The 19588-nt window shown below is 47.9% G+C and overlaps 2 protein-coding genes across 2 annotated transcripts; one reads left to right on the top strand and one right to left on the bottom strand.

Moving 5' to 3' along the window:
* Window positions 1-1518: 1518 nt before the first annotated feature.
* On the top strand, window positions 1519-5147 carry LOC117854117 (pectinesterase). The gene is made up of 2 exons (XM_034736410.2): window positions 1519-2665; window positions 4253-5147. Exons 1-2 carry the CDS (start codon window positions 1564-1566, stop codon window positions 4936-4938), a joined length of 1788 nt encoding a protein of 595 aa, XP_034592301.2. The 5' UTR covers window positions 1519-1563; the 3' UTR covers window positions 4939-5147.
* Window positions 5148-5828: 681 nt separating this feature from the next.
* Window positions 5829-6853, bottom strand: LOC117854118 (uncharacterized). Its single transcript, XM_034736411.2, has 3 exons — window positions 6545-6853; window positions 6309-6433; window positions 5829-6172 (listed from the first exon to the last, which is right to left on the bottom strand). Exons 1-3 carry the CDS (start codon window positions 6788-6790, stop codon window positions 6067-6069), a joined length of 477 nt encoding a protein of 158 aa, XP_034592302.1. The 5' UTR covers window positions 6791-6853; the 3' UTR covers window positions 5829-6066.
* Between the last annotated feature and the right edge of the window lie 12735 nt (window positions 6854-19588).

Raw genomic sequence — 19588 nt, 5'->3', positions numbered from 1 at the left:
GAAGCTTAACCTAATTGAGAACACTCCATTACCGTGTCAGGAGCGTTTCTCTTTGATGCCTTCTCGCTGCCATGCCCGGCGCCACAGCCATGACCACGGCCGCCACCCTGGCCAACACGGCCACGGCCTTGGCCGCCACCCCTGAAATTGCCAACACGGTCATGACCTCGTCCGCATACGGCCAGACCTTGGTCACCATCATCCTCGGCCCCGAAATCACCCCTGGACGGATCTTGCTCCATGCCTGATGCCTTCCTCGTCGCGCCGGTCACGCCGCCCACAACGGCCGGGCCGCCCCTCGGCGCGGCGGCCAGACCGGCGGCAGCCGCCCGCGGCGCGCCGCCCAGCCCGGCGGGTGCCGCCCGCGAGGCGCTGCCCAGGCTGGCGGGGTCCGCCCGCGGCGCGGCGGCCAGGCCGACGGGTGCCGCCCGCGATGCGACGCCTAGCCCGGCGGGGGCCGCCCCGGCCGGCGGGCTCTTCCATCTCCGCAGCGCCTAGGCCGGCGGGAGGCTCCCTCGGCGCGGCGCCCAGGCCGGCGGGCGTCTCCCTCGCCGTGCCGCCCAGTCCGGCGCCTCCGTCCCCGTCCATCTCGCCGGAAGAGCGCCGGCGGCGGTCGGCGGATCGGCGGAGGCTATGGGCTCGGGCGCAGCAGATGAGTAGCGGATGGGTCTGCTCTTCTATTTTCTTTTGATCGGAATCGAAGGGGTACTGTGTAATGGATGGCATGGTGGGTAAATAACTACGAACCCCACGACGAGGTCTGTATTCAAGATTTTTGGAGCACCCCTTGAGGTACTCCACCAAAAATGTGGATCTACCCCCCTGCTCCACGTTTTTCCTGGAGCCGGATTTGCTGGAGCCGAACGCGTTTGGATGCGATTTTTTTGGAGTTGGTGGAGTGGAGTGATTTTTGGTGAAGTGAAGTGCGGAGTTGGTGGAGTGGAGTGATTTTTGGTGAAGTGAAGTGCTCCCAAACAGGCCCTAAGTCTCTCGTAGAATCCTAACATTTCCGATTCTGCTTCCAAACCCAGGTACGTTTATATCCAAAATCTGCTATTCTTATGTTCCTAGAGAAAAACTATCTGAATGGTCCTTACCAAAGGGACCTTATTGTTAGGCCTGGTTTGGTTCACTTACTTAAATTTAAGCACCCATCACATCGAATGTTTAGATACTAATTAGGAGTATTAAACGTAGATTATTTACAAAACCGATTACATAAGTGGAGGCTAAACGGCGAGACGAATCTATTAAGCCTAATTAGTCCATGATTTGACAATGTGTTGCTACAGTAAACATTTGCTAATGATGGATTAATTAGGCTTAATAGATTCATCTCGCCGTTTAGCCTCCACTTATGTAATGAGTTTTGTAAATAGTCTACGTTTAATACCCCTAGTTAGTATCTAAACATTCGACGTGACGCGTGCTAAAAATAAGCAAAGGAACCAAACGCCACCTTAGATGGGTCATATAGTTCCCAAATCCCAACCTTATATGTACTTCGTATATCTTGGATGTTTTCTCTCACACTTCCACGCCACACACTCACTGTCCACGACCATGGCGGCCGTCTCGCTCTCGCCGCCGCTCCTCCTCCTCGCAGTCCTCCTCCTCACCACCGTCGGCACAACCCAATGCCACGGGCACAAGCGCCACCACCACCATACCGACCGAACCAGGAGGCCCAACAAGGCTGCCGCCGCGGACGCCAGCCCGCCGGCCGACACCGCCCACCACGCCATCTGCCACAAGACCCCGCACCCGGTCTCATGCCTCGCCGCCGTGGCCTCGCACCCGGACGCCGTCGCCGTCGCCAGCGCGAAGGCAGTCGAGGCGTCCGCTGTTTCCGTACAGCTCCTCCCGCCGAACTTGCTCTCCGTCGTGCTCGCCTCCCTCCGCGGCGCGGCCTCCGCGCTCTCCTCGCTCTCCCCCGCTATCTCCACGCTCTCCGCGCCCGCCGGCGGCGCCTCCCTCCGGCGCGGCGCCGCGCAGGACTGCCAGGAGCTCCACGCCGGCTCGCTGTCCTCGCTCTCGCGCTCCGCCTCGCTGCTCGCGGCGCCCGGAAACGGGGAGGGCCTCCCCGCCGTGCGGGCGCACCTCGCGGCCGCGCTCGCCAACAAGGCCACCTGCCTCGACGGTCTCGCCGGCGCGTCGTCCGGCCCGGGGGTGGCCGGCCTCCTCGCGTCCCTCGACGGCGCCTACGAGCACGTCTCCAACTCGCTCGCCCTCGTCGCCCGGGGGGCCGGCGGCGGCTTGTCGGCCGCTGGGTTCGCCAACGCCGTGGCCAAGGTAATTCACCACCGGCATCTGCTCCAGGACGACGACGACTACGATGACAACGGCGACAGCGGGGACGGTGACAGCAGCAGCAACGGCGACGGCGACGGTGGGAACGCGGACCAGCCGGCGGTGACGGTGATCACGGTGGCGAAGGACGGGACGGGGAACTTCCGGACGGTGGGGGAGGCGGTGGCGGCGGCGCCGAACAACAGCCGGACGAGGACGGTGATCCGGGTGAAGGCCGGGACGTACGAGGAGAACGTGGAGGTGCCGCCGTACAAGACGAACATCGCCCTCGTCGGCGACGGCCGCGGAGCGACGGTCATCACCGGCAGCCGCAGCGCCGGCGGCGGCTGGACCACCTTCCGCACGGCCACCTTCGGTAATCCAACTTCATCAAACATCCTAGCTAGCGCTTTTTTATCACATTTTACATGCACCGAGATTCACCTCGCGATCGATCGAGTCGCGAATTCCGAAGCGTCTCTTGGTAGTATACTAAGTTTGCTGCTGCGCACTGCGACAGTGCCATCAGTCACCGGCGCCGGCGGCACGGCAGCTACATTGCAAACGCCCCGTGAACTTTGTTGCGATGCACGCATGGCGTCTCTGCGATGCATGGTCGACGCGTCAGTGTGACGACATGTGGTCTTCAGACTGCTAGATAATGCGAGTAAATTATAGGAATGGTCTTCCATGGATCATGACCAGATTAGGGATGGGATCTAACATCGGGTTCCTTCGGGAACCTTGAACCCCGAGGGAATCCCGTTGTTGTCCCGAGGCTGGAAGCCCGCGCGGAGAACTGGCCACATGCCAAGTTACCCGTCATTTGGGAGAACACGAGACGGGGGCGCTTAACCCGATTCGCAAGTTTTCCACGTGACGAGCCCTCTCCACCTCGAGGATCCGGACGGTGCTTCTCTGAGCGTCGTTGCGACCGAAGCGATGCGAGGGAGCTAGCGCCACTCATCGCCGCTCCGCCTCCGTCCGGGTGCTGTTACCCAGCCTCCGTTTAGGCGCCACCGCTCCTCCGCCTTCCCGCCGCCGGCCAACTCCTGCCACCTCCATCCAATGACCGGCGCTCCCACCTCCGTCACATCCCCAGCTACCCCTCTACCAATCCTTTGCCTCCGTCGTGCCTTCCTCCGCCGGGGATTGGAGATCCCGCGACCCGCCATGACCGCTGCCGCCCTGAGCACCCGCCAGCCAAATCCTCTGGCCGTGCACCATTGCTGCCCAATAGCCCGCACCCCCACATCCTTCACCTCACCTACCACCTCCTCGACGTCACTGGAGGCCCAGCCGAGCTCCTCCCTGCTGGGGATTCGAGTTCCATGGCCGCCCGAGCCGTCGGCCCGCCATGGTCGCTCTCCCGTGGAGCACCACTGTCCCAGCCATTCCCGATGCAACAAACCGCGCAAATAGAACGCCGTTGAGCTCACAAAAATATAGAACAGGTGATTGACTGGCTGGACCTGTCCCTTGCAGACCTCCTCCATCTCCCAAACAGTGGCAGGTGGTGGGGATTAACTAGTAACCGGCTTCCAAATTAGCCCCTAAGTCTGATAGTGACAGAGGATTTAGATCGATGTGGGAGCAGGGTTGCATGCATGGGTCCGGCTCCAGAGAGGTTGAGTCAGATATTTCTCCTAACAGATCACGTGAACATGTGGTGCCGTCGCTCCTAGTCCATCGTTCGGTTCGGTTGGCGAGACCGAGACGTGCTCATGGGTCATAGCCATGCTGACCTTTATCGCCGAGGCTAAGAGGCATGGCTATCACTCGCCCATTCGATTAGACAACGAGTCGCTGACAAAACAGCTCTCCTTTTGGCCATGCATGTCCACGAGCGCCGGCACCGGCGCAGACCGACGGAATCACCGAATAGGACTAGCGCTCCGTGCCATCGTGTTCGGCTGCTCGCTACGCGAAGCTAACGCCAAAAATGTGCATGTGATCCTGGCAGGCGTGTCCGGCGAGGGCTTCCTGGCGCGCGACGTCACGTTCCGCAACACGGCGGGCGCGGCCGGTGGGCAGGCGGTGGCGCTGCGGGTGGGCGCGGACCTCGCCGCCTTCTACCGCTGCGGCGTGGAGGCGCACCAGGACGCGCTGTATGCGCACTCCTTCCGCCAGTTCTACCGCGAGTGCGCCGTCGCCGGCACCGTCGACGCCGTCTTCGGCGACGCCGCCGCCGTGCTGCAGGGCTGCGCGCTCCTCGCCAGGGCGCCGCTCCCCGGCCAGTTCGTCGTGCTCACCGCGCAGGGGCGCGGCGACCCCAACGAGGACACCGGCATCGCCCTGCACAACTGCACGGTCTCGGCCGCCGCCTCCATGCCCGCCGGCACGCGCACGTTCCTGGGCCGGCCGTGGGGCGCGTACGCGCGCGCCGTGGTGATGGACTCCTACCTGGGCCAGATCGTGGACCGGGAAGGGTGGGCCGAGTGGCCCGGCGCGGAGCCCGGCCGCGGCGACACCGTGTTCTTCGGCGAGTACGGGAACGGCGGGCCGGGCGCGGACACGGAGGGGCGGGTGGGCTGGGCCGGCGTGCGCCAGATGGACTACGACGAGGCGGCCCAGTTCGCCGTCGAGAACTTCATCTACGGCGACGAGTGGCTCGGCGCCACCTCCTTCCCCTACGACGACGACGTCTGATTAACCTTGCTCTGTAAAATCTCAAGAACGCAGCGGTTAGTCACAAAGTTACTGTGTGCGCTATGCGTATCCATCAGTCTTTAGTAAGTTTTCCTTGTGTTTTTTGTCTAGTGGAATTGGAATGGATTCCTGTTCAGAGCTGGAATGTTTTCTTCTGTTGGGAGAGCATCACTCTCATTTGGGAATTCAACTGTAAAGTTTTCATGCCCTGTTCTGCTTGCAGCTTATGATTCCCATAGGATAGGAATGAACATGTGGTTTTGCATCTTCCATTCAGGAAGGCCATGGCCATGTCTGGAACTCGTGAAAACTTTCTGAACCAGACTGCTGAACTGTGTACTCTTGAAATCCTATCTTCCAAACAGGATTTAGTTATACGTTCCTGCATAATTTTCCAAATTCTAATGACTAAACGATGGAATTCCTGCAAGTATAGAAAGCCTAATCTTCAGTAAAGTCAAGAAGGCTTTCACTTGAGACTGATAATTGATGCTGACAAGGTATGAAGGGATAATGAGATGGCCCGCCGATGTCTCCAACGATGGCGACATCCACGAAGCCTCCAGCTTCAGACTCACATGGGCCCATGAGGGTCTGGCATTAACAAAGGACAGAAAAATTCTGGCCATGAACCAATATCAAACACCATTCTTTCAAGTAATTTATTTCCTGCTTGTGTGTTTCCAACTTCCCATCAATTAGCGAATGTTGTTGCCGGCTGAAGCCAGAAACGCATCGGTACAAGGAGCTAATCACAGCCAGATGAGCAACAGAGGTAAAAAATTGCAGTGAATCGAAACTGTATTCCTGCAATCCATCAAACTTGTTGCCTATGGCATTCCCTGATCAGATATTGAGGTCTCCTTTCCTCACTTTATATGCATACGGAGTTATGCTATAAACGTTCTAATACTTGCAGAAAGTGATTATGTACAAACAATTAAGTCTGCTTTCAGCAGTACATTGCTGAGAACAATATCATTTCTACTTCTTTTTATATAAAACCCAAAACTCTGAACATAATCTGACGAGCTACTATCAGTAACTAAGTGCAACACCTTGCATACATGCAGTTATTCTTTTATAGCATCATTTGACACAATTATGCCTATATGATTAGTTACATGCTCAGAGATTCCTCTTCTGATCATCCTTGAGCTGAAGAACATCGACATCCTCAAAAACCTGAAGCGTCGCCAGCTGGATGAAATCAGTGACCTGAATTCCCACAGGCCTGCAGTTTCAGAAATCACAGCATGAGGATCATTTGTACCAGAACAAAGATTCAACCGTATCAGAGAACAGATCACCCTTTTTCTCATTCTTGCCAACACGCCAAGAACCAAGATGCAGAATATTCAGATGCTCACCATGGGAAGCAGGCCTTCTCCGGCAACCGGATTCCGAGCCTGGGGCCTTCGTCATACCCTTCGCAGATCATCTCCCCGTTGTCATCTCTGTAGCAGATGATCCCTCTCAATTGATCCTCATAAACCTACCAATTACAGGACCAGATTAGAACAAGATCAAACCACTACGCATACCTCCTTGATCATGTATCCCTGCATGTCAAATTTTCAATGAAGAACTGCTGCGACACGCATACCTTCTTCTTGTCTGTCACAGCAGTAAAGGAGAGGTTTGATGAAGAACTGCTGCCATGAGCAGAGGTGCTGAACCTGAAGGCCGACTTCCTTGTGCCAGACCATGGGCTGATCATGGCCATGGAGGAGGAGGTGGAAGAAGGGTGATGATGGCAAGGCATCCTGGCTGCCATTTTGGTTTCTAGTGAGGAAAGGAAGGTGTTCACCAAACTACAAATGGGGCCTCCACTAGGCTGAGAAGAATACATATATAGAAGATGGACATGGCAGCACCTACAACTGCCATTTTATTGTAGGACTCAAACAAGGAAGGTGTTGGTACTTGGCAGCACATAATTGTTGATGGAAGAGGAGCAGGGTGGAGATGTCAATCATATGTGGGAAAAGGCCAAAGCTGTCAATTATTTTGGTTGCAGGTCAGGCTTGGTGCACCCCGAGGGTTGGGTTGTTGCTGGCCTGTTCATGTCAAAGGAAATAGCATCTTTTACAAGTAAATATGCATACAGAAAAGGCACATTAAGGGCTTGATTTGAATGCATCTACTGTTCCATTACTATTGTCAATACTTTATAACTACCTGGATATTTTCTGCTATTTATTTCATTTCGAATATACTACCTTCACTAAGTGTAAGTCTATTTTTCTTAATTCTAAGTCAATTTTTTAATTTGACAATTAGTATCCCCTCCAATCACAAATATATATAGTTTTAGGTTTGTCCTACTCCTAAGTATAACTTTTTAAACTTGGACCATTAGCTGCGGTTTAGCAACAAAAGATTGATGCAATCAGATTATTCATGAATGGGTCTCACCCCCCCCCCCCCCCCCCCCCCCCCCCCCCCGGGGCGGCGAAAGGGCCTCTCTTTTTTTCCCTGTTTTGGAAAGTTAAATTTTAACTTGTGGTCTCAAAAGCGTTTGCTCTTTTGGAGAATACACAAGAGTGCACTTAGCATGATACATTAATTATAATACAGTAGAAGTCCAATCATAAGAATATGGGGGCAACATCACAACACGCCGCTAATGTTTTTTTTTCCGCCGCACGCCATCTCTTGCTTCGTTGGGCTCGGTGGGGCCAGCCATTACCTCACAAACATTATCACCACAGTTGTTGGTTGTTAATACTCCTTAATCGAATGCCAATGGCTATGTGACTAGGCTTATCTTGTGACGTGGAGCACTCGTTATAAAATTGCATGGACTACCAACGGGGTAGCGGTCAAAAACAGGGGCAATCTTCTTTGTCCGTGACTGAGAGGACTTTGATGTTTTTGTTGTTATTTTATCACTACCTCCAGTCAAGAATAGATGATGTTTTAAACCGGTCTTATTTTTTCTGTTATTATTGAAAAGTGACCCTGAATAAATTCAGAAAAAAAGTTCTAGAACCAGATAGCTCTATTTATTAGCGGTAATTTTCTTTTTCATCCTAACTCGTACAAATTACTATATTAGCTATAAAAACCATACTGTTTCCTTTCCTGCTTTCCATAAACGATTCCTCCAGAAAGCGCATATACAGATCAAGACTCTTGACTGATTGACTGACCAATGGATGTTCAATGACACAGCTGGCATAATTGGAAATAATTTGATCATTTTTCATGGCATGGTCTTAACCTTTTTCAGGCTCTCTTGATCTGACATGCATGTTGTATCGTGTAGCCAATTCGACAGTTCTTCTGTTTTGGCGAAAATATTCAGAGTTTGTCACCCTTGATACAGAAAGAGGAAAACGAGATGTATGCACAATGGGTACATTTGGATGCCCGGCCCCAAACTGCCAGGCCAATATTTGGCCGATGCATCAGCGATCGTTTGGATACGGACCCCGATTTGGATCGGCCGACTCCCGTAGTTCATTTCTGCGCCTGCTTCATTTCGTTTGTGTGGGGGCTTGTGTAGGCGTGTAGCAGCTGATAGGACTATGGAGGAATGGAAGCTCTGTTGTACTTTCACTCTGATAGGAATGGAAGCCGTGTTCGACATTATATTGCTCTTCACTCTTGCGATTTTTCACCATCTTGAAAATTCAATCCATGAAACGATTTTCATGGTTCATTTTCGTGGCACCTGCATGCATGTTGTCGTAATTGAAAATGCTTTCAATTTCGAGAACAAAGAAAAGGAAATTCAGATGGAGAAACGGATCGAGTTTTACACTGCAACAATACACATGTTTTGCTCCTGTGTTCAATGCAAGCCGAAAATTCGCTTGATGTATTCGTGAGCAAATTCAGTATCATGATTTGTTATCCGTGTTGATGTGAAAAAGCGTCTTACGTCGGTCACACTTGAGCACCTCAAATGCAAATCGGAGTTTTTGATCTAGGATTGAAACTTCCAATATCCCCGAAACTCTATCGAACGCTCATTCTAAATGGGGTGCACGCCAACATATCCAAATATTGGCATTCTCTTCCACTGTAGAGATGAAAGATGAACATCAATAGAGGTTTGAGAAAGTGTAGGAAAAGAGGATAAGAAACACAAGGTAAAACCATCCAACCCAAGAGCTCTATTTTTGGTTGAATCCTCCAACCCAAGAACTTCCAATATAATACATTTTAGTCTAACCTGAGAGCTCACTTTTTAGATAAATTGGATACTCCCACATGATTGGAATTTCTTATGTTTCATTCAGTCACGTCTCTTTATATTTATAGGGTGGGGATCGGAGGTCTTGCCCCAATTTTGAGTTGGAATAATCTATCAAAACTCGTTCTCAAATCAGTTTTGATGTATTAGGCTTTCCAATTTTCTCAAAAATTTGCTCTCAGCCTGGGTCAAAATATCCATGGAAGTTTCACTTTCAATACTTGAAATCTCGATATGTGTCAATTATAACAACAGGTTATTCTATTTTATAAGAAAAAATATCCGTACATCGGAGTAATAAATTGACCATAACATAATAAAACTAACCAAGGTGAAGTCTGCTACATGCTTTCCAGCAAACCACTTCAGAATTCAGACTTTAATCAGTAAAGCCAGCTTGCTAGGCGCAATTACTATTGCGAGTTACTACTATCCGATCCAGTGGCGTACCAGACCTGCTGCTGAACTTTCTACCATGTGTTGCACCAAATGGCTCAATAGCCAAAAATGTTAGTGTTCAGTACTGCATATCAACTTCCACTCTATTTATACATGCATCTTTGTCTCCTTCCCTGTGCTTCTCCCTCAAGCCAGTTTATTATCCCTTCTTGTTGAAATTTTCCAAACCCTTAATTAGATCGTGGGAGCATCTGCATGCTCCATGTGATGAATGCACGAACTAGTTCGGCATGAGCGGCATGGGGAAACCAGACATGACCAAACCCATCCATGTCACGAAACAGCAGACACCTCCCGCAAGTGTGGCGATCAGCGGCTCAGCACAACCTTGGTATCCTACGATGAGTCGACAGCGTCTAATCCTACAATGCCTGTGTTGTTACACATGATCTGATGAGGAGATCAGCGGCTAATCAGAAATTGCAGCGTTCCATGTCATTTATTTAACTGTGTGGCTAGCTTGATTGAAGCTTTATTTGCATATTTGTACCTCTTGTACATTATTGATAACTCAAATATTCAGAACAATTTTCACTATTTCATTTCGTTGCACTTGTACGGTTGCCGTCATTGTAGATATAAAATGGTGATGTTATTAGTGATCAGGTACTTTAGTTTTGTATTTTTTTCTTTAGCTACCAAACTCAACCATTGGATCTGCATAGGACGATCAAAGCGTCATCCATAATCTCCAATCAGTACTGTTTGTCTTCTCCCTCGTGGCCAAATCCTATGGCGTTAGGCCCTGCTCTACCCTTTTCCGTGACAATGTCCCCACCATCACATTCACTCATGCTGCCATCTATCGCCCTTAAAAGTAAGCAGTCATAAGTTGTCTTATGCAATTCCAAGTAGGATTTTTGATGATATGGAAAAGAGAAAGGGAGATGAGAAAACAACAAAGTGGTTGTCTGACGAAGCAAAATTTTGGATTATGGGATCACTCACTCCCTTACCATTGGATGAATTGTTTTCATGCAATGATGCAACTCGTAATATTTCTTTTTCGAGGCAACTCACCATTGTCTATTTAATATCATTTGGCAATGAATGAGACTGCATATTACACAACACCAATGTTCTTGCCTTAACGTCCAGCGATCAACCATGCAGTGCTGCTGCCATCTCGCCATCACCACTGATCTTCAATTCCCTACCTCCCCATACCTTTTTCTAAGCCATTGGCAATTAATCTCCTCCCCGTCAGGCAGCAGCCTCCCTCCTCTAACACTATAGCCATATGTAGCGGATCGAGTGCATTGTTGAATTTCAAATCAGCACAATACAGAGCAGAACTGCCCCGTGGCAAATTCAGCTCCAAAATTGCCGTACAATCAGTCAACCACGAGTGGCTGAAATGCATTTGCCCCTCTACTGATCTCCACGTGTTCCTGGATGGGACGCGCATCCTTCTTGAGGGAAGACTTGGCCGCACATCTTGGACTATGGCATCTAATAATGTGACAAGCAATGAAGAGCACACTGGCTACACACAGGCATGTTTAAGCAATTCTTCATCTCTTTTTGTCGTTTAGATCTCCCAATCCACTCTGCAATATTCTTGTCCACGCTAGAGTGAATCTGCTTTGGAATGTGTGGCATTGGGAAATTAGATGCGAACAAATCTGACAAACTCAGGGAACAGTAGCAACATCTAACATGGCGAAGACCACCATGATGACCGAGGAGAGTCTTAGAATCAACTAAGCAACTGTGGTGCATTGTTGCGGCATATGTGTGGAGAGACAATTAATCACCTGACGTGTAGCATGCTTGATCCTCACGAAATTAGGTTGGCACTTTGTCTAGAAATGTAAAGCTATCATGGTGGGGCATGGTTGTTTATTGTCACTTGGCATGATAGACCTATGCAAATCTCTGTTTGACCGAAGTCAGCAGTGATGCCCCTGCCTATATCTTTTACACACCTTAAGAGCAACTAAATTTAGAAAGCTTAAACATGGTGAAAATTTATTGGTTAACTTAGCATAAAAAATTTGAGAGATAACATGTGTCCTTGCTCACGTCTACGTAGGCCCGCTCTGTCAATCGGAACCATAGGTTTATCATGCCCCATTTGCAAGTCATGGTCTTATCAGACTCTCTTGCAGAGAGTATTGTGAGTTAGTAATACCTAGTGGTTTTTGCCATGTGCTTCCTCATGAGTCCACAGCCTAACAAAATGTTAGTGTTCATTACTACTGCATATCACACTGCACTCTATTTATACATGCATGCCTTTGTCTCCCCCAGCTTCACCCTCACATAGCATTGTCCACCACTTCTTATTTTGAGATTCTCCAAAGGCTTTGGGCGTGTTCATGGGTAGGAAGATTGATGTTAATGCATATATAATTTTCGCTCAGCAAACCATACCAGCCGGATTCCTTGCCACTACCGGAGCTTTCCACTGGTGGATCATCCACAAGACCTAGCATCTGGGTGCTCCATGTGACGTGATGAACGTATCAACTTTCGGAATGTGCGGCATTAGGAAATTAGACATCACAGTAACTGAAGGAGACTTGAGACACTGGATACTACTAATGAGTTCATGGCCCTCCCTCAGTTCATTTGTGTGGGGTTGTCGTATAGGAGCTAGCTTATAGGATTCTGGAAGAATGGAAGCTCTATTAAATTTAAGAAACCGAGCCGTTTATGACAGTATTGCTCTTCTATCTTGCTTAATTTGACCATCTCAAAAAATCGATTCTTGAAACAATTTTCGTGCTACATTTCATTGGATTTGCATACATGTTGTCATCATTGAAAATGTTTTCAATTTTGAGTGCAAAACAAAGGAACTTCGATGGTGAAACACATTGAGTTTACACAGCAACAATAAAGACGTTTGCATGTTATTTCTGTGTTGATTAATTAAATGGGCCCTGGAGAAGGATTATGCAGCCGTGAAGGAGTGGAAAGATTGAGCATTGTATTAACTGTACCTCTCTTTCCCTGCGTGTATTCATCATCCTAAAATTTAATTCTTGAACTATTTTATTAGTTGTTTTTGTTGCACCTGCATGACATGTTGATGCCGTCAGAGAAGGAAATGCAAAAGAGAGGATCTCAATGGTAAAATAGATTGAGTGTGTTGTTCGGTTGTTGGGTTACACATCAACGCACAGAGCGTTTGCTTATTGGTCCATGCAAACCAAATCCGCCTAATGTAGATAGCAACAAATTTGTCACACCTATTTTTCTAGAAGGAACGGCGAGCTGTATTCTACGTTTATGCTAGGATCCATTTTATTTATATGTCAACATCTGTTTCATCGCAAGCGCAAAGACCCTGATAGTATATTTGATGAGACAATCCCAGCCGCCGTGCACCATATATACCATGTAAACCAAGAACATGATATGCAAACTCATGACAAAGCTATCATAAAAGACATAACCCAACCAAGTGAACAAGTAAACTTTAGACTAATTATATGTAGCCGAGCTAAGAAACATTCTACATTGGTGTTGCTTAGGTTTACATATGAGAAGATGAAGGTTACTCTCTTGGAGAAGGATTACATGGAGGACATTGATGGTTACCTGGAGAACACTTCCTAAGATGAGCAGGGTTATGCCAAGGAAAGAAGGGATTACATGAAGGAAAACAAGGTTGCTTCGCACACTGAGATGGGTTACCAGAATCACACGATGGGTTACACAGTGCTTCAACTTCTCGTCTAAGTATATACCAACAAGTGATGTTTTGAGGTGCATGATACACATGGTTGGAAAGCTAATCAAGTCTACTTTTCAATGTAAGAAACAACTCATCATTTGGACTCACTAATAATAAGTGATCATTTTAGTGAGCATTGACAGAAGCTGAACAGACTTGCGAGCACTCATGGGAGTTGACCTTAACTGTAGATTTATTTGAATGATAAGTGTTATTCATTGTCAGAAAAGGGATTGAGGCAACAAGAATATATGATGATACTCAACTGTCGTTGCGAGACAAAAAAAAAAGAAGGTGAGGATGAGTACAGCCAGCCATGAGCAGGCCTATGGTGAGTTACTCACGAGGCAGACCTGCTGCTGAACACTTTGCCATGTGCTGCAATATGACTCGTAGCCTAACATAATCTTTATATTCAAAAAAATGCATGTCACATTTCCATCCTATTTATGCATCTTGCATTCGGTGTTCTTCTCACTCGCCAATGTCTAATTGTGCATCTCTCTTCTTGTTGCCAAGATTTTGCTTTGCAAAGGCTTTGGTCGTGCCATCTATTGGATCACATACATGTTTAGCATATTTCTCCTCCTATCTGTGAAAGTCATTCCACCCCAGCCGGCTTCTTTACCGTCGCTGAAGCTTTCAAAAGGCGGATCCAGATCCAAACGACAAAGCATCATGGTGTAGCTCTGTGTGACCAACACGCGAACTGCTTGGAATGCGTGGCATCTGGGAATCAGACATGGCAACGTTGAGGCTATGCTCAGCCAGCAACGGGGCGCTCGGTGCGGAAGGCCGCTGCTCGGACATGGTTGGGCATGGGAACGGTGGACTGGGCGTGGCCTCGGGTGGGCGCGTGGGCTGTCCAAGCAGACAACATTGGCTATGGTGAGGCGGCCGGATTCTCTCCGTCGAGAACTTCATCTACACCAGTGCGTGACCTGGCGAGTTGGGATTAGCGGGGTAGCAACCAGAGCTTGTCAGAGGAGCAGAAGAACCGGAAGGGGAAGAAGCTTGAGGAAGAACGAGAGCTGCCAGAGCGTGCCACCTCCTTCAATTCCCCTTCATCTGCACTCGTGTTGTCACTGAAAGTTCCCGAAAAGAAGTGCTTAGTTAGTAGTTACCGTGTGGTTCTGAAGCTGGAAGCCTGATGTATGCGCGGGCGTACCAGCTTATTCTGACTACGTAACCAGCAAATTTTACATCAGAATCAACAACCGATTGCTTTTTAAAGAAAAAATATTAAAAACTAACAATTACAGTTGGATGCCCATGGGAGTACTCATATTGTTCCATACAGCTAGCCTAACAAAATGTTAGTATTTACTAGTGAATCTCTCAACTGCATGCCACTCTATTTACAAATGCGCCTTTGTCTCCTCAAAAATGCTCTTCTCCCTTCAAGCCCAATTGTTCATCCCTTCTTGTCCTTGAGATTTTCCAAAGGCTTTGGCCATCATGGGAGTATCTGTGTGCTCCTTGTGATGAATGAATGAATTGCATGGGAATGTGAGGCATGGGGAAATCCGATATGACTGTCTCCATTGATGGCACGAAACAGCAGTCACAACCCAAAAGTATGGCAACATGCGGCCCGGCAACATCTTGATGTACGACGACGAGTCGGTGTCACCTAATTCTGATGTGCTTGTGTAGTTGCACAGGATCTAAAGTGGAGGCTAAGTTGCCACATTGCATGCATTTAGTTGTGTGGCAGGCTTGATCACAGCTTTGCATATCTGTACCTTTCCTTCTCCTGTGTGCATGTGCGTTCATCATATTGATAATTCAATTATTCAGAATGATTTTCATGATGCATTTCATTGCAGGTATAGCATGTTGCTGTCGTTGAAGAAATTAAAATATATATGATATTGATTTTGAGCTTAAAACAGAGGAACCCAAATGGAGAACCAGGTCGAGTGCGTCGATTAAACATCGGCAGAATACAACTCATATGCTTAGCGGTTAATACAGGCCATACCCTCCTAATGTTACATGCAGCAAGTCAAGCACCAGAATTGTTGTACAATCACCCAATCAATGACGTCCTCCACGTGTTTCAGATCGAACGCGCAGCCATCTTGAAGGGAAGACCTGGCCAAACATGTCAACGCACCTTGTTTTGACAGTGAATAGTTGTGTGGCATGCTTGATCCTCATGAGGTTACGTTGACCTCCTGTTTGGAATTGTAAAGCCATCATTGCCGGGTATGGTTGTCACTCGGAGTGTTCACCACTTCTTACTTTGAAATTCTCCAAAGACTTTGGTCGTGCCATTCACGGGTTGAGAGATTAATTGATGTGAATACATATTGTTCCACTCCGTGATCCATAACAACCAGCTTCCTTGGCGCTGCCGAAGCTTTCCACTGGTGGATGCACACGTTGCAGCATCTGGGTTCTCCATGCGACGTGATGGATGCATTTACGGTTTCAGAATGCCCTGCATCGGGAAATCAGACACGACGGAACCAACGACCAGCCCTACCCATCGGCCTCCAACCCTACCGTGTCAGTATTCACTAAAAAACCCAAATTGTTAATACGCGCGGCACATCTGTGAGGGCTTGTTTGGATAGAAAGGTACTGGAGTAGAACGAAGAGGATTGAGTCTAAAATGCCCGTCCAATCCCTCCCATTCTACTTCAATTCACTACTATCCAAACAGGGTCTGAGGTGGTATACATTCCGTGAAATAATTGATCCTCATGGAATTAGAATAATCTCAGTTTGGAATTGTTTAAGCTATGTTTAAGTTAGGCACGATCATTGTCAGCTGGAACTGTAAATTTATCATGCCCTGTATCTCAAAACAAGAAGGGAAAAAATCATGCCCTGTTAACCTGTTTGCAGCTCATGGTTCCCTCCTCGCATTACGAATTTCATAAGAACTTAAGTGGCTCAGAGACGGAGTTTTGCTACACAGTCTAGAAAGGCTATCCCTAGCTCAAGTCCAAAAGGATGGTGAGATTGTCCGTGAGTTTCTCAAACGATGTCGGCATATATACACCAGGCCTCAACCTTCGGAACCACACAGCCCACGCACACGGACACATGAGAGAGAGTTGCATTAGAAACGGACTGCACTGTGCTGAGCAGTTCAACCAATTTCTCATTTCCATGCTTTAGCTCTTATTCCAGCTGAGATTTTATTGGAGGAAGAGGTGTTATTCATGGTCAGATTAGGGCACGGGGCAACATGATGATCCGCAACCCTGTTGCTGCAAGTAAAAAAGGTGCATTTAACATGACGTTGATTTTTTTAGAAAATGGAAATGTCTCCGGCCTCTACTACGACGGCACATAGCCAATAATATGATGTTGATGAATGATGGTAAGTACAGCCAGCTATGAGCAAGCCTCTTGTGAATTACTCGCGAGCCAATGCAAACATGCTCCTCAACTTCTTGGCATGTGCCGCACTGGCGCACCATGACTTGTTACCCTAACAAAATGTTTGTGCTCAATGCACACATTTCTACCCTATTTATGCACCTTTGCTTGCCTCCCAAATCCCGTAAGCTTCTCCCTCATCATCATCGTTGCCAGGGCTTTGTGAAGGCTTCTGCGTGCCAATGTGCCATCTGCCATCCATGGAAAAGTGCATGTAGGTGGACTGGTAATTACTATATAACCGGATCACATCTAGCATATTTCGCCTCCCTACTTGCGAGAGACCTTAAATCCCAACCGGCTTCTTTACAGTCGCCAAAGCTTTCAACCAGCGGATCCACAAGCTGAAGCATCATGGTGCTAGCTGCGTCCTGTTCTGTGTGTGATCAAGAAACGAGCTGCTTGGAAAGTGTGGCACTCAGGAATCGGACATGGCCACAAAAGAAACTTCAACAGCCAGCCGTTGGGCGCCGGCGGCCGGTGCTGTGGCCGGCCTCTGGGGCATGATGCACTCCAGCAAATTGGGGAACGGCAGGCCGGGCACGTCCTCCGGCAGGCACATGGGCTGTCCAGGGCTCCAGGCACACGAGATCGACTTCGACGTGGGGACATGGTTCTCCCTGTCATCGGAGATGCAGACATTGGCTACTAGTAATTGGTGTATCGGGTAAATTGGTGTAGGAGCCATGGAGGAATTGAAGCTCTCTTCCTTTGTATTTACGAAACCACTGATAGAAGCTTTGCACAACTGTTGTGTGTATTTTTGAAGAGCGCCTCTATCTACTTGTGTGTATTCGGTCATCTTGAAGATTCAGAAAGATATCAAGATGTGTCCCAACTGTCCATGCATTTCACTGCACCAGGAAGTTGTCGACATTGAACTCAATCTTGACGAGCATAAAACAGAGGTACTCAAATGGAGAAACGGATCGAGTTGTTAGATTACATAACAATAAAATACAAACGTTTCCCATAATGTAATCTACAGTTGCAGAGCAGGGCTTCAAGCATGAATTTGCTCTCCGTAATCCATAATCATCTTGCAAAAAAGTACTTTTCGCAAATTTCATATTAGCTAGATTCTTGCAGCTAATATGAAATTTTATAGGGTGTGAACGGTTGAGGGTCGAATTAAAAGTGATCGGTTTTGTTGTTGAGGACTGAAAAGCTTATGTTTAACATCCTATGCGTCTCATTGATATGGCTACTTCTTTTAGTGGTATCTCAAGATCTAGTTGTCCATCTCTCGTAAGTATTAGTGCGGGCTCACGTAGGTAATATACGTGCAGGGTGTGCATATATGAGTCCATTGAGCGCTTGTGATTGTACTGTGTTTTGCAAAGAAAAAAACATAATTCAAGATAAAATGAATGACATTGGAGAGACATGTCCCTTCTCAATAGGAGCTGTAAGGGCCTCCTGTGGTCACTTGATTCACACGTAACAGCTTGCATCCTGTGCTCAATACAAGCCAATTCCGATTATGTAGTCACCAGCAAAAGAATGGATATACAGCGTCCGGTTATTTTTTCTGAAGAAAAAGAGTTGAACTTTTTTAACCAGAGATATAGAAAAATCATAATGTCCGAATAACACAAGGAAAGCTGACCAAAATTTCGCAATGTAATAGCTAGGACCATTTGTTAGACAAACCGAGGGAACAAACTTAGAGTATATATAAAGTAGTACCTCGCAAAAAGGATCCAAGAGGACAAATTCATTAGTTTCAAATATGCTCTTATAAATAACTTAAAAAAGTGTACAGCCATCTAGTAATTCGCTGGAAATCATTGTGATGTTGGTGCTGGTGCAGAATGAGTCCGTTCTCAAGATTGCAGTTGTCACTAGTCTCTTGAACGATCGTGAAAACAAACCTTTTGCCTTCTCCGTGTCTTCTCTTAACTCAAACAAGCAACTAAACTGACCTAGATCTTCTCTCCTTTGAATTCGTATGCAAAAGCTAAGCATATGTAAAGGTTTGAGGGTATGACTTTACCTAGAGATCTACGGTTTGTGTAGAACAGCTGATCCTTTGGAGCCCAAATGTCTGCACGTGAAGCTGTTGAGATGGGCCCACATATCGACTTGAAAGTGTAACATTTAGAGTGAGTTACTACCAGCCAGTGACAATTTAGACCTGCTGCTCAACTTTTTTTCAGTTGTGCGCTTCACCATGACTCCATAGCCTAACAAAATCCACGTGTCATACTTCCATCTCTTTTATACATGCATGGATGCACCTTTGCATCTCCCAAACTTCTCCGATCCTTCATTCCAATCGTTCGCCTCTTTTTAGTTTTTGGATTCCCCAAAGGCTTCGATTGTACCATTCATGGGTAGCATATAGTTTTCGCTCAGCGATCCATCCCAGCTGCCTCGCCGCTGCTGCTGCTTTCTATCTGTGGATCCACACGATGGAAAATCTGGGTGCTCGGCCTGCTCCATGTGACGTGATGAACACATCAACGGCTTCGGAATGCGGGGCATTTGGAAACCAGACATGACCAGAACTGTCTATTGCACGCAACATCAGCCGCAGATCTGGGCACCACCTTCTTCCACGACGACGACGAGAATCAGACCAGGTCTAATGCTCCTGTGTCACGATTCGTCTTGTTGCTGCTGCACCGGGAAGTCGATGAGATATTTAGTTGTGTGGCATGCTTGATCTTTTATCCTCCCGGCATGATTGCCAACTGGAACTGTAAGTTTATCATGCACTGTTTGCAGCTCATGATTCCCTCTTATCAGTAGGAATCTCATACGTAAGTAACGTAACTTCAGTTCCCCATTTGGAAGCGCATGAAACTTCCAGCGTCCATGCACAACAATATACTTGTTCTCCTTCAAGTAAAAAAAAAATTAAGTGACTCATAGATGGAATTGCGGCAATGTCACAAAGTCTG

Source organism: Setaria viridis, chromosome 4 (assembly GCF_005286985.2).
Source record: "Setaria viridis chromosome 4, Setaria_viridis_v4.0, whole genome shotgun sequence".
NCBI classification, from domain to species: domain Eukaryota; kingdom Viridiplantae; phylum Streptophyta; class Magnoliopsida; order Poales; family Poaceae; genus Setaria; species Setaria viridis.
The sequence above is the reverse complement of the archived record's forward strand: the minus strand, read 5'-3'. Positions and strand labels throughout refer to the sequence as shown.

What these genes read in the sequence shown, in the direction of transcription:
- LOC117854117 (XM_034736410.2), top strand. Translation starts at nt 1,564, where the DNA reads ATGGCGGCCGTCTCGCTCTCGCCGCCGCTCCTCCTCCTCGCAGTCCTC. An exon ending in CTTCCGCACGGCCACCTTCG is followed by an intron (nt 2,666 to 4,252) that starts GTAATCCAACTT and finishes TGATCCTGGCAG; the next exon opens with GCGTGTCCGGCGAGGGCTTC.
- LOC117854118 (XM_034736411.2), bottom strand. Translation starts at nt 6,790, where the DNA reads ATGTATTCTTCTCAGCCTAGTGGAGGCCCCATTTGTAGTTTGGTGAAC. An exon ending in CTGTGACAGACAAGAAGAAG is followed by an intron (nt 6,434 to 6,544) that starts GTATGCGTGTCG and finishes TGTAATTGGTAG; the next exon opens with GTTTATGAGGATCAATTGAG. An exon ending in GAGAAGGCCTGCTTCCCATG is followed by an intron (nt 6,173 to 6,308) that starts GTGAGCATCTGA and finishes CTGAAACTGCAG; the next exon opens with GCCTGTGGGAATTCAGGTCA.